At 43.3% G+C, this 13,453-nt stretch overlaps 1 protein-coding gene across 1 annotated transcript in view; it reads left to right on the forward strand.

Moving 5' to 3' along the window:
• The window catches only part of FANK1 (fibronectin type III and ankyrin repeat domains 1), a gene marked incomplete at its 5' end in the record, with an annotated part of 28,035 nt that extends 17,020 nt beyond the window's left edge, over window positions 1–11,015 (forward strand). Inside the window, 7 exons of the mRNA XM_075288070.1 lie at window positions 3,319–3,393; window positions 5,268–5,333; window positions 8,154–8,319; window positions 9,232–9,375; window positions 10,621–10,698; window positions 10,794–10,838; window positions 10,923–11,015. Coding sequence (XP_075144171.1) covers window positions 3,319–3,393; window positions 5,268–5,333; window positions 8,154–8,319; window positions 9,232–9,375; window positions 10,621–10,698; window positions 10,794–10,838; window positions 10,923–10,967 — 619 coding nt within the window. The remainder of the gene's footprint in view (window positions 1–3,318; window positions 3,394–5,267; window positions 5,334–8,153; window positions 8,320–9,231; window positions 9,376–10,620; window positions 10,699–10,793; window positions 10,839–10,922) is intronic.
• Between the last annotated feature and the right edge of the window lie 2,438 nt (window positions 11,016–13,453).

Here is a 13,453-nt window from a genome sequence, read left to right on the forward strand (position 1 = left end):
TATGGCATTGTATTTTTTCGCTTTGTTGGAAGGTCATCAGAAAATGTTCCTTTTAAAGCCGAATTGCGAGCAGCTCCTCTAAAGTGTGCTAGTTGGAAATGTTATCTTCTGTGTTAGCATGTCAATGGGCACACGCCAACACATTCATGGAAGTGTACAGTCCGTTCCAAAAAATTCAAATTTTTTTTTTCTTAAGTGATGCATTTTGTCGTTCTTTAAAGATGATGGAAAGTTGTCTCATAGGTTATATGTCAGTGTTGCTAGGTTATTGACTGCTCGTGTATCTTGTATACAGTACTGTTAGAGTATATAGTGTGTAATTCACAGTAAATCTGCTAACCTGCAAGCTCTGTGCAGTCATTGAACTAAGGAGGAATTCTGGGGGATTTCAGCTCTGAAGCTTACACAATTATAAATGCAGCTCTAGACTGTGGTACAGATTGTAACTCGGCATCAGTATAAGCCCAGCAATGCAATGTGTTGACACAGTATCTTTGAATTTTTATGTAATTTATAATATAGGGTTAATAGATTTTATGTTTTTACTGGAAGAAACCCATAAAAATGTCTTCTCATGTTGTTGGCTGCTACGAAATAAAGCCAGGTTTCTACGCCAGTATTTTAGGTTTTGTGATTGTCAGGATCGCAGTGCAATTTTAGCCTATGAAGGGGGTCTTATGAATTTAAAGGGGTCTTCCAGCTCATTAATGTTGATTGCCTATCCTTTGTATAGGTTATCAATCAAATTACAGTGGGAGTCTGACATCTGGTCTCCCCCCCCCCCCCACTGATTCTTCATTGTTTGATTTTGCAGCTCAGCCCAAATCACAGGTCATGTGACTTGAGTATGTATAGTGTCCAGTATAGGGGACAGTATACTGTGTGGTGTCCAGTATAGCGGGCAGTATACTCTGTGGTATCAAGTATAGGGGGCAGCATACTGTGTGATGTCCAGTATAGGGGACAGTATACTGTGTGGTGTTCTGTATAGGGGGCATTATACTGTGTCGTGTCCAGTATAGGGGACAGTATACTGTGTGGTGTCCAGTATAGGGGACAGTATACTGTGTGGTGTCCAGTATAGCGGGCAGTATACTCTGTAGTATCAAGTATAGGGGGCAGCATACTGTGTGGTGTCCAGTATAACGGGCAGTATACTCTGTAGTATCAAGTATAGGGGGCAGCATACTGTGTGGTGTTCTGTATAGGGGGCATTATACTGTGTCGTGTCCAGTATAGGGGACAGTATACTGTGTGGTGTCCAGTATAGGGGGCAGCATTCTGTGTCGTGTCCAGTATAGGGGGCAGTATACTCTGTGGTATCAAATATAGGGGGCATTATATTGTGTGGGGCCAGTATAGGGGGCATTATATTGTGTGGGGCCAGTATGGGGGAATTATACTGTATGTGGCAGTATAGGGGGCATTTTACTGTGTGGTGTCCAGTATAAGGGGCATTATACTGTGTGGTGTCCAGTATAGGGGGCAGTATACTCTGTGTTATCGAGTATAGGGGGCATTTTACTGTGTGGGGCCAGTATAGGGGGCATTATACTGTGTGGTATCTAGTATAGGGGGTGTTATACCTTGTGGGGGCCAGTATAGGGGGCATTATACTGTGTAGGGCCAGTATAGGGGTCAGTATACACTGTGGTGTCCAGTATAGGGGGCAGTATATTTTGTGGTGTCTAGTATAGGGGTCAGTATACTGTGTGGTGTCTAGTATAGGGGGCAGTATACTGTATGGTGTCTAGTATAGGGGACAGTACACTGTGCTATCCAGTATAGGGGGCGCTATACCATGTGGGGGCAGCATTATACTGGATAGGGCCAGTATAGGGGGCATTATTATGTGTGTTGTCCAGTATAGGGGGCAGTATACTGCGTGTTGTCCAGTATAGGGGCAGTATAATGTGTGCTGTCTAGTATAGGGAGCAGTACACTTTGTGGTATTCAGTATAGGGGACACTATACCATGTGGGGGGCAGTATGGTGGGTTTTATACTGCGTGGTGTCCAGTGTAGGGGCAGTATAATGTGTGCTGTCTAGTATAGGGAGCAGTACACTTTGTGGTATTCAGTGTAGGGGGCACTATACCATGTGGGGGGCAGTATGGTGGGTTTTATACTGCGTGGTGTCCAGTGTAGGGGCAGTATAATGTGTGCTGTCTAGTATAGGGAGCAGTACACTTTGTGGTATTCAGTGTAGGGGGCACTATACCATGTGGGGGGCAGTATGGTGGGTTTTATACTGTGTGGGGGCCAATAAAGTGCTTGGTATATTGTGTGGGCGTAGCATAGGGAGCATTGCATGATGAACTATCTGGACCAATTTTTTACCTGTAAAGAAGGGGTGTGGATAAAATTGTTGATTAGGGGTACAGCCTCTACTACAACCGGGATCCACCATCAGGGTCCTGGTCTCAACTGTGGTTTTTACCACATGCCATATCGCTGGTATTGCAATAGGCTAGATGGCAGGCTATAGTTATTAGGGCAGCCTGCAAAAAATGTTTAATCGTCTCCTGATGATCTTGATGAAACGCGTAGAGACGCTATATTATAAGGGACGAACATATCTGATGTCCTAGAATATCAATCTGTCCTCACAGATACAGGCAGAATAACTAGCAGGGTCCAGAGCTGCAGGTTCTCATAAGTGTCCAGGCTCAGGCAGAGACTCCCAGCACAGTCAATTTGAAACCCAATTGTTTGAGGAGGGGAGAGGGAGCGGTCAGAACGAGCACCTGTCAGCTTAGGTGAGCTATAGAGAGTGGTGTGAACAAGTACCTAGATTCAGGGTGAACACCCGACATACGGATTAGGTATCACAGAACACACGCCTGCATAAAAAGATTTGCCACTCAGTGAGGAATAGTGATTTTATTGCACTAGGTGGTAGAAGGAGGTACACATGAACTTTATAGACTTATTATAAATGACTTTAATAAAAGTTAGGTTTTAATCTTGATTTTTGTTGCTGTGGGGATACCCCTTTCTGGTCTTTTATGAATTACTGGTAATCCCAGATCCTTGCACAGAGATAGTGATTAGGGGGACATCCTGAGATAAAATGCTTGGGCCCCCAAGGCGTCCAGTTCACCCCTGCCCCCGCTGATTTGTTATTGATAAGCCATCAGTTTTAGCCCTAGAAAGCCCTATATTGTTATTCCTTGTCCCCCAGTTACTGCTCCAGCAGCCATACATAATGAGGGTTGTAGTTCAGGACCAGTCTCCGAGTTCCTACTACTTAAGTCTGAATATTCTAGATGAGAAGGCTCCTTTGTACATTTCTAACTTGCCACTTTTGTTCTTGCAGACATGTGAAGGCCGATGTCCCTGATAAACTGGGATTCTCTCCTCTCATGGTCGCGGCACAGAGAGGATATTTCAGGTAGAGTCTTATTTGTCGTCTTCTTCTTATTGTGAATTCCTCTTCTTATATCTGGGTCAGGAATTTATTCTTGTCCGAAACTTCAGCAATGATTGGATCCAGGTGACATCCCTGTATGTATAGGAGGGGGATCGGGGGATTGTTCTCGTATATAATTGGAGACACTGCCGTCTATTCTTGGCAGGGTATAATGGTATGGACGGGGAGATTCACTTCATGTGGCTCCTTGTCTGTCACCTTAGGGAGAAGAGTGAATCTAACAGGGGCTACATAGATACAGAGGTTCAAGTCCCCGTGGTCCCTATTCCCTATAGCAGGGATTCCCAACCAGGTTTCCCTAAAACAGGAGGGGTTACAGAATATGCCCTCAAGTCCCTGTATGTGATTAGGGGGGGGTCTGACATCAAGGACCCCCACAGATCTGATGTTTGAATAGGCCACAGGGTTCAGGTGAGTGCAGGAGTCGTGTCAGGGAATATGAACCATAATGCTGCTGTGCATGGGATTACAGCTCAGGCCCATTCACTACTGCATGTGACCAATGAACATTATGTCATCAGCTCAGGAATAGGCCATGGCAGCCGTGACCTTCTTTAATGTCCCCAATCACATAGTGATGATTAAAGGACCTCTTTAAATGGCCCCAAACATCGCCTCATAGTAGTAATTATAATGGGGGTAATTGTAGTAAGGGTAATAATAATAATCATAATGGGGGTAATAATAATAGTAGTATTAGAAATTGTAATAATGGGGATAATAGTGGTAGTAATAATAGTAGTAATAGTAATAATGGGGGTCATAATATTACTAATAATAATGGGGGTGGTAGTAATAGCAATTATTGTAATAATTATATTAATGGGGTAATATTATTAATAATAACGGTGCTAATAGTAAAGGTGGTAATTATAATAGTACTAATAATGTAAATAGTAATGATATTGGTAATAATAATCTTCATATTAATAATGATATTAATAGGTTAATAATAGTAATAATGGTAATAAGGAAATAATAAAATCCAAAATGGGAACTGAGGCTCTGGCAGATGTATCAGGGTGTTCATGTTCATGTACTAACCCCTGTATGTGAATATATTCTGTCTCCATACATAAGCCATGTATTTATTGGTAAGGGTCTTCTCCTCAGTGACAGAATTTTGGTTAGGGTTAGCTTAGATCAGACTCATCACCCCAGGGCCCCCCCATATCCACATCCTCCATAGTGTGAAGTTGTGAAATACACTGTGAAGAATAAATTGTAATTGATAGCGGCTGCTGACCCCGGCACGGACTGTCGACCGCTCTGATCTTACACATTTTATATGTCCTTGAACTCTCATAAAAGTCCGCTCCTTACTCTGCAGACACTTTGGGGTCATGGGGAACATTTGTTAAAAGCTCATTCTAAACTAAAGTGCAATATAAGTACAGGGCCAGGAACGGGGACGGCTGTTTTTGTTTTCTTAATATTTTCCATGTCAATATAATGTAAAATGTACTAAATGCTGCAATTTTCATTCTGGCCGCTAAACCTAACAGTAGACTGACGCTTGCCAATTCTGTAGAGTGTTTCTTTGCAGCAGTCACGTCTTTTACATGACAGATAGTATTACAATAGGAGATAACACATCTTTAGAGTTGATGTCACAGCTTATCTCCTCCCCCTAACTCCACAGAGCATGTCTAGAAAACTCTCCCATAGATCTCAATGAGTCGGCTCCAGTCTATTGCTGCCTACGGCCATGACTGTGCTGTAAAGCAGATCACTAAATGCTGTTAACAAAGCAGAGGAGAAGCTCAGGCAAGATGGCCTTAAAGACTATAAATCATGCAACTAAACTAATCAATATCCTGTTATTATGTGTCTAGGATTGTGCAGCTACTTGTTGACCATGGTGCCGATATCAACCAGGAAAATGGGAGTGGAAAGAACAGGTATGTACAGTATGAACATAAGAACAGGTATGTGCGGTATGAACATAAGAACAGGTATGTACATAATATGTATGGACAATATTAACTGTAAAAGGAAAAAGTTGCACAGTGGCGCACATGTATTAATATTGCTGTAATGGATGGCCCCACCTAAGTTCCCTTCCCAATGCAAGGGGGAGCTTCGTAGATCAAAATGACCTGACGGTTTTGGGTTTTCTGCCCCAAATGGATTTGTCATACTGATGATCTGATTGCAAGGGTCATCAGAATGTGATCTGTGGAGGTCTGACACCCGGACTCTGTACAGATCAGCTGTTCCGGCAGCCTCCAGGTACAGGACGTTACATCAGAGGACAGGCAGTGTGTACAGTACTGCTCCTATTCACGTAATGGGAGCGGCACAGCAGCCCCACCCACTGTATAATGGTGGTTTTGGGGAATTGTACCTATTTCCCAAGTAGGAACGGTTCTGCACCTTCTCCCTGTCCATTGCCATAACTTCCGGCATACAGAGGTTGCTACAACAGCTGATCTGTGCAGGATCTAGGCGCCAGACCCTACAGATCACATACTGATGTCCTATCTTGTGAAACGGTCATCAGTATGAAAAATCCACTGATGGCCGTAAAACTCCTTTATGTTATGGATCCAGTTTATAGCCAGAGATTTAATGGTTTCTTTGCAAACACCATAAAATTTGACCATTTTCTTTTAATTGAAATCAAATAGAAAAAATACAATTTAGGTAAATGCGAAGAAAAGATGAAAAGGCTGCGGATCCTTCCAGTAAACTCCAGACTCTTTCTTCTAAGAAAATAATTATCCAGCAATGTAATTGTAGATTTTTGCAGCAGATGGAATGTGAGAGTCATAACAATCAGTGTAATGTCTTTGTAGGCAGCCGAGTACGTCGTCTGTAAGTAACCTATAGATTGTACAATAATTCACAACATTTCCCTAAATAGATCATTACACACAATCCTACAGTAAACAAGAGCCGACTCCACAAGTCATTACATGTGCCCAATATCACCCCAGGAAATGGCCTAATGGGAGCGACGCCTGTGCATGTGGTATGGAGAGAATTATAAGGGTGGGATATATTAGGTAGTGAGTGGATAGGCTGTTCTTCAGGTTGTTGTGTTGGAAGCAGGAAAAACGGGCAAGGGTCATATTGTCATTGCGGGGCGACTGGGTTGAGCATCTCCAAAATGGCAGATCTCTTAAGGTGTCATTGGTATGCCAAAAGGAAGGACAACTGGTGAACCAGTAACTGAATGACAGCCATCCAAGTGTTCAAGGTGTTTACCCTGGGAACATTTCTCTGCTCCATGGAGGCCACACTTACCAACTAACAGGACTCTAAATCCTCTAGTGCCATGTAAGCGATCTTTAATAGGAGCAGAAACATTTCTATATGACCACAAACTGTTGAAATAATACAGAGATAAGCATCTTTTTATGGATATGCAAATCAGTCTGCAAGTGCACTGAGGGCGGGGCCAGATTTATCTACAAACATTTGCAAATTCTTCATATTTTGCATCATAGGAAGCAATTCTGGTAAATCAAGACCCGCCCCTGAGGAACTTGCATCCACAAACAGATGATTATCAATGCATTGCATTGATTTGTGGATACAAAGCTACATGTATACTTCTATTAGAGGCCCCTAGATGGCACTATTATTGGTTTGGGAGGCATTTTGGACCTGACGGACTCCCTTTCACAGCATTGGGTTCAGATCTCATAGTACACGTATCAGGAAGAGCTCACTATGGAGGGAAAAACGTGTATATGCTTTATAGAAACCAGTAAGATAAAGCAGACCCCAAATCTGCAGGTGAAATAACCCATTCCTGACTGTGATGCATCCAATACAAACACAGTATACAGCCACTATCTATCTATCTATAGGTCCCTTTTCTGCAGAGTCTGTGTTATATAATAAGCATGTGCTGCAGTTCACCTGTCTGAATAAATCTGCTGAGATAGCGAGCGAGCGCTGGGCGAGAACACCGTGCACCGAGCTCACAGCTGCCGCCCCCAGCACCGCGTCTTTAGCTCCCATTAATGGCCAGTCTTGTCTTCGGCGATTATTCCCCGTAAGGTGTTTTATAAACAAGTGACAAGGAACGTGGCCAAAAAGAGGAGCGCTCGGCTCCCGCTACTGTTCATGCCCTGTCAAAGTCAATGCAAGCCTGTTATTTTATTCACCAGCCACAAGGAAACTAATGCACACATTTGGCTTTTTACTGGAGTAAAACCCTTCATTTTTTTGGCAGAAGGATCTTTATTTTTTATCCTTTAGGCGCTCTTACCGCAAAAAGCGAGACAGAAACAACCAAAATAATGGAATAAATCAGAGAGCGGGCATGTGACAGGAGGAGCAGCTGAGGCAGAGGTTACATGTGGAACTATAAGTTTTCTTGGGAATTGCTTCCAAACTTCCAGATTTGTTCCCTATTGGGTCGGAACCCAATAGACCTTCCAGTTTTGACCCAGATAGATCATATCTAATTCTTCACACCGGGGACCCCATTAAGTTCCTGACTTATCCACTTGGGTGCATTGTAATACTCTCTGTTACTATATCTTATACTGTGAGATATTAGACAGTCAGATGAGGTAACCATTACACTAACTATAGGGGTCATCAGCCATTCCCAAAGGTTTTCAGTTGATGAACTCATCCCCCTCCTCCTCTGGTTGTACGAGCCCCTCCATGGCTGACAGGATTTACTCCTCCCCATAAGAAATACTTGTATGGCTTCTCATAAAGTTCCCATCTGCTGTCTGATCTATGGTCTCTCTTTGCAGTCTCATGCTAGCTTGTTTTGCTGGACATCTGGATATTGTGCAGTATTTAAGAAGACAAGGAGCCTCCTGGGAGAGCCGGGATAGGGCTGGGTGTACGGCCATGCACTGGGCAGTAGACGGGGGCAACGTGAAGCTCATTGAATGGATGATCGGTGATGGCTGTGAGGTACAAGGCCAATAATGTGTCTTCTAGTCTCGTTCCTGATTTACTAGTCACTGTTTCAGCACCTTTTAGAATGTCTGGCTGAAATCCTTCACCACCTCTTTACATTCACTGCAACATTGATTCCAGCACAACTGGAATTTTCTCTCTAGTCCCCACCATTCCTGAGAAATCATTCTGTTAGTTTCAGCAGCATGATAATTTGGTTGTCTAGTCTTGGGTGGGCGGTCCTAGACAATCTTCACTGGCCCAGGACCGCCTACCTGATTGTAAAGAGCATAATTAGCATAGTGGGTGCTGAAAGATTGCTCAGCAATAGTGGGGGCCAACAGTACTGGAATCGATGGAGCACTACTTACTGTAGGACACAAAGATGTGGAGATCTAGAAGAGAAGGTTCCTGCAAAGTGACCTCCTGGGCTTCTCTTATTACCGAGCTATCAGGGAGGGGTCTTTAGTGCAGGGTCAGCAGCACAGGTCCTTGGGCCAAGTAGTCAGAGGTTGTCTGCTAAGCCTTCTAGGGCCTGGACTGCATTTTTGAGGCACCATCTACATATTAAAGGGTCTACTCACCAAAAAATAGCTGTCTCCATTGGCCCTATAGACATTGAATGGGATGGCCCTGCTCATGTATAACCCCTGCTCCATGTAAACAGGACATAGGACCCCCCATTCTAATGATCAGTGAACCCCAAGCGATCACACGTGTGCCACCTGTCCTGTGGTTAATGCTTTACATAAGCCAGCCCTACAGCTCGGTGTGCCTCCTTATAAAGCCAGTGGCCAGTGGGCCAGTAGATGTCTGTGGGACCTCTTGCCCGTATGATGTATGGATTGGTGTTACATTCGTGTACATGACTAGTAGTGTGTAAGTCTCTCAGGACCTTCCATCATTTCACTGATTGATTTCCTTTAGGTTGATGTTAAAGATTTCTGTTCACAATGGACCCCACTAATGCGAGTGTCAGCGGTGACCGGAAACCCCGACGTCGCTCGGAGATTAATTGCCGCTGGAGCCGACGTCAATGTGAAGGACAAGGACGGGAAGAGCCCCCTGATGGTATGGACGGATCCGTCATTCCATAGTGTATAGCCGGTATTGTGGGGAGGGAGGATCGCTTGGGTTACTTTCTCTTTTTTTGTGCAGATTTTGCTGGTTTTAGATCCATCAGGATGGAGAAGTCTAAGACATTTCTTTATATTTCCCAATATTCCTGAATCCACTCCTGGCTTTGGCTCAAAAAACTGCATCAAAATCTGCAACAAAAACTCCCTGTGTGATCAGCCTGATAGCAGGTGAACGTGCCGGAATAATGTGTGACATATATAGATGTCAGCGTGAAGTGTCCTGTGTCTGATCAGATTGCTAGTTCTGATATAATAAGGTCAATGAAGGGGAAAACGCAGAGGATGATCTATACAGTAATAGTATAGGCGGCGGACAGGGTGACATTTAATTACATGTTATTAGTATGACATGCGTGTCTGACGTCAGTCTTATCTGTCCGGAACGCAGGAGGTAAATGGCAGGGCCAGCGTCCTGACATTATGTACAGCCGGGGATGGGAGAAAGGACACATAGGGGAGAGTGGATGTGTATATACAGTGTGTATATATGATAGATAGATAGATAGATAGATAGATAGATAGATAGATAGATAGATAGGAGATAGGTAGATTATGTGTATATACAGTGTGCGTATAAGATAGATAGATAGATATAATGTATATAATCTCGGCTTATATGTCATTTAGACAGATGTAATGCAAAGTTGCATCACATTTAATATGAATACAGAACATGTACAGTGGCTCAGTGGTTTCTGAATTAAAGGGGTGTGCTGCAGCTCTGCATCCCCTTTTACTGATTGTCTTGCACAGTTCTACCTGTATTATCTGTATTTGATTCAGTGGGGCAGATTTATGAAGACTGGTGATACTAATGCCAGCCTTCATAGCCAGTAGAGATCTGAGCTGGGCTTTGCCCTGGGGGATATTGTACGCCAGATTGTAGCTGGCACACATTTATGTAAGGTTTCTTGGTGGGGCAAGTGACAAAAATGGCGCAGTGTAAAAAAGTTGCAATTTTTTTGCACCAAAAAACGACAACTTTTTTTGCCTTGTACACCTGAAAACTAGCAAACAGAGCATAATAAATGTGGGCCATTGTGTGCACCCCCTTCATTGTCTGAAGGGTCAGCCCCCCGATCCCAGACACCTGCCCCTTTAATTACAGAGAACCCACGTTGCACACAAGCCCGTATCCCAAATTCCATTTTCTTCACCTTGCGCAATTCTTTTTCAGGTTGCCGCATTAAATAACCATGAACGCTTGGTCCGTTTACTAATAGAAAAAGGTGCAGACGGCGGCATCACAAATGAGGTATTAAAAGGCGCTGGAAGAAATTGTATTCTGCGCGGCAGCTATCAGACTGAAAGGTTAAGATAAGGTTTTCTCTCGCTTTCTTTCCCCCGCAGTACGGAATAGGCATCTCAGAAATGGCGAAAGCTTTCAACAGACAGGTAAGAGAGGACGGCGTGTACTGGGGGACGCATCTAGTGTGAAAAGAAGATTCTCTCACCCCCGCCCTTTCATCTCCCTAACAGAATATGGTGGTGATATTAGAAGACATGAAGAAGGAGATTCTGTAAGAGACGCATCTACCTAGTAACATACACTGACTGACGAAACATGGAGGCCTCTGCTACAATACAGTAATACAGGGGTATACCCGCACCGCTGCTGCACAGAACATCACTTTTCTTCAAAATTTGTTTTTTTTTTCATTTTATAGTCAATCACTTGGAGTAAGGATCCGGAATCTCCTCAGATGCTTTGAATTTTTTACTTTTAGGCTAGGGCTACACAGAAACATGAGCCACGTCGCAAAAAGTTGCGCGACAAATATTTCAATGACTTCAATGTATTATTTCAGTCTCTACGGCAGGGTTTGCTCACCTTTCAGGCACCAAATATTTTACCAAAAGACAAAAACACATCCTAAGGATTCAGATAACGTTACCTTAAAGGGGTTGTCCAGGATATCTGTTTTGTATGGAAAAAGTGGAAGGTGAAAAAAAAAAAAAAAAAAAATCAATCACCCATACTCACCTGTCCCTGGTGCTCTGGTGTCTTGTTTTGGTAGAAGTCCTCACCGTATGTGACCTCTGAGACCAATCAGCAGCCTATATAAAGGAGTCGGGAGGTCACTCGCATTGTCACCTGTAATGTCCCGTGCCCTTTCATCGGGGACCTTCACTAAAACAAGACCCTGGAGTAGCAGGACTGGACCGCGGTGGCAGACACCGGAATACCGAGGACAGATAAGTATGTGTTGGTTGGTTTTTTTCACCTTCCATTACCTCTTTGCAAAAAATGGTTATCCTGGAAACCCCTTTAAGGCACATGTTCCCAAGCAGAGTGTTTTGGCCACCTGGTGAACCTCTGCAGCACCCCTGGGTGTCACAGCACCGCGGTTCGAATCTCTGTTTTATGGTGTTGCATTGTGGCATATGATGAGACAGTGATGGAAAATCAAAACCTGTTGGAGTTTGGTCACGTTGCACATGTGACTTTTTCATGCGAGACGCAGTGGTGTGCGACATGTCAATTTGACTTATTTTTTATAGCTGTGATTTGTTTGTCGCACTCCTCATGATTGTTATGTAGCCCCGGCCTAAAGCACACCTTATATCTCTTATATCACTCCTGACATGTCTGTATTTCCTATAATCTAATATTAAATCTGGAGTATTTTATATGTGTCATTCCTCTGTTATTCCTCCTGGAAATCATTGAATAAATTGACAAGTTGAGTGTTACCAGTTGGGGACTTGTCCCTATACAGTCAGCTGTAAATGGGCAATGACAGACGGTGTAGGAGCAATTTCCTTTGACATATGGAATGAAGATAATTTTTTAAGTTAATTTATTCACAAATTTCCAGGAGGAACAGTATAATGTAGAGGTGTGACAACAGGGTGTTACTAGTTCAGGCCATGTTTTGCACATTGAGTTTACTGACACATTTCCAAGAGGAATAACTGAGGACCAGCATAATTCAGAGGTAAGACAACAGGATGTCACTAGTTTGGAGTGTGTCCCTGTAACTGTATCGGGGCGCCCCCCTGTGACACATGGAATGGTGGAATCTATTAAAGGGGTTGTCCAGGGAGTATTAATTTACTTACCTGGTCCCAGATATGCTTTTGATGGGGTTCTGGCGACATGTCAGGAGGTGACTGCACATATTTTGTAAAAAAAAATTAGAATTTTTTTAAGTTTTTTATTTTACACCACTGCTTGGAACAGGTACCCTGTAATGTCACATTTCTTCCTGCAGTGGGCGCTGTAGGATAAATATATGGCTACCCAAACCTGCTTTGATCAATTATGACCATCTCTTTGATTCAAGGTGCCCAATACAAATCGGGGGCGCTAGTGTGAAACATTGCACTTATATTAACATGACATATAAAGTGAAATAAAAGTCACGGACACATTTTCCAAAGTTGGTTTATTGATCAGTTTATGAGAATTGCAGTGAAGAAGGTTTACACAGTAGAGAGAGAAGATCTTTATGGGTTATGTGGGATTATTCAGAAACAGCACCTCTCTTGTCTACAGGCTATGTCTGGTATTGCAACACATCACTTTTTAAGATTCATTTCTATCTAGGCATCATTCCTAATCCTACAAATGTTCTCCAAAAATCCAGGCCAGTGTCCTGTCTAGATTCAGTGACTGGGGGGTTTATCAGGATCCCTCTGCCTGGTTTATACCTTTGTCCTGCTTAATACTATCGCTCTTTCACATACTGTTTCATTCATCGCGCAGTGTGGACATGGATTTAGTATTTGGGTTGGAGGATAAAATGGGGCCCTGTCATGGGTTAGTAATTCTAGTACATGTCTGGGGTTATGGGGTACATGTATGATAACACCACTTTGATTAACAGGTGATATTTCTTCTGTGACTCTCCAGAAGAGCATTGGGGACAGATTTACGGTAAGTGCACGCCTGTTCTAGATACATACCTTCTTCCTACAGTTTTAAAGGATTTTCACATACTTGGGGGTCCTTTGGTTATCCCTCTGCAGTTACTTGCCCTACCTGCTATGGGGCCTGTGGTTGGAAG

This window comes from Leptodactylus fuscus, chromosome 10, assembly GCF_031893055.1.
Source record: "Leptodactylus fuscus isolate aLepFus1 chromosome 10, aLepFus1.hap2, whole genome shotgun sequence".
NCBI classification, from domain to species: Eukaryota; Metazoa; Chordata; class Amphibia; order Anura; family Leptodactylidae; genus Leptodactylus; species Leptodactylus fuscus.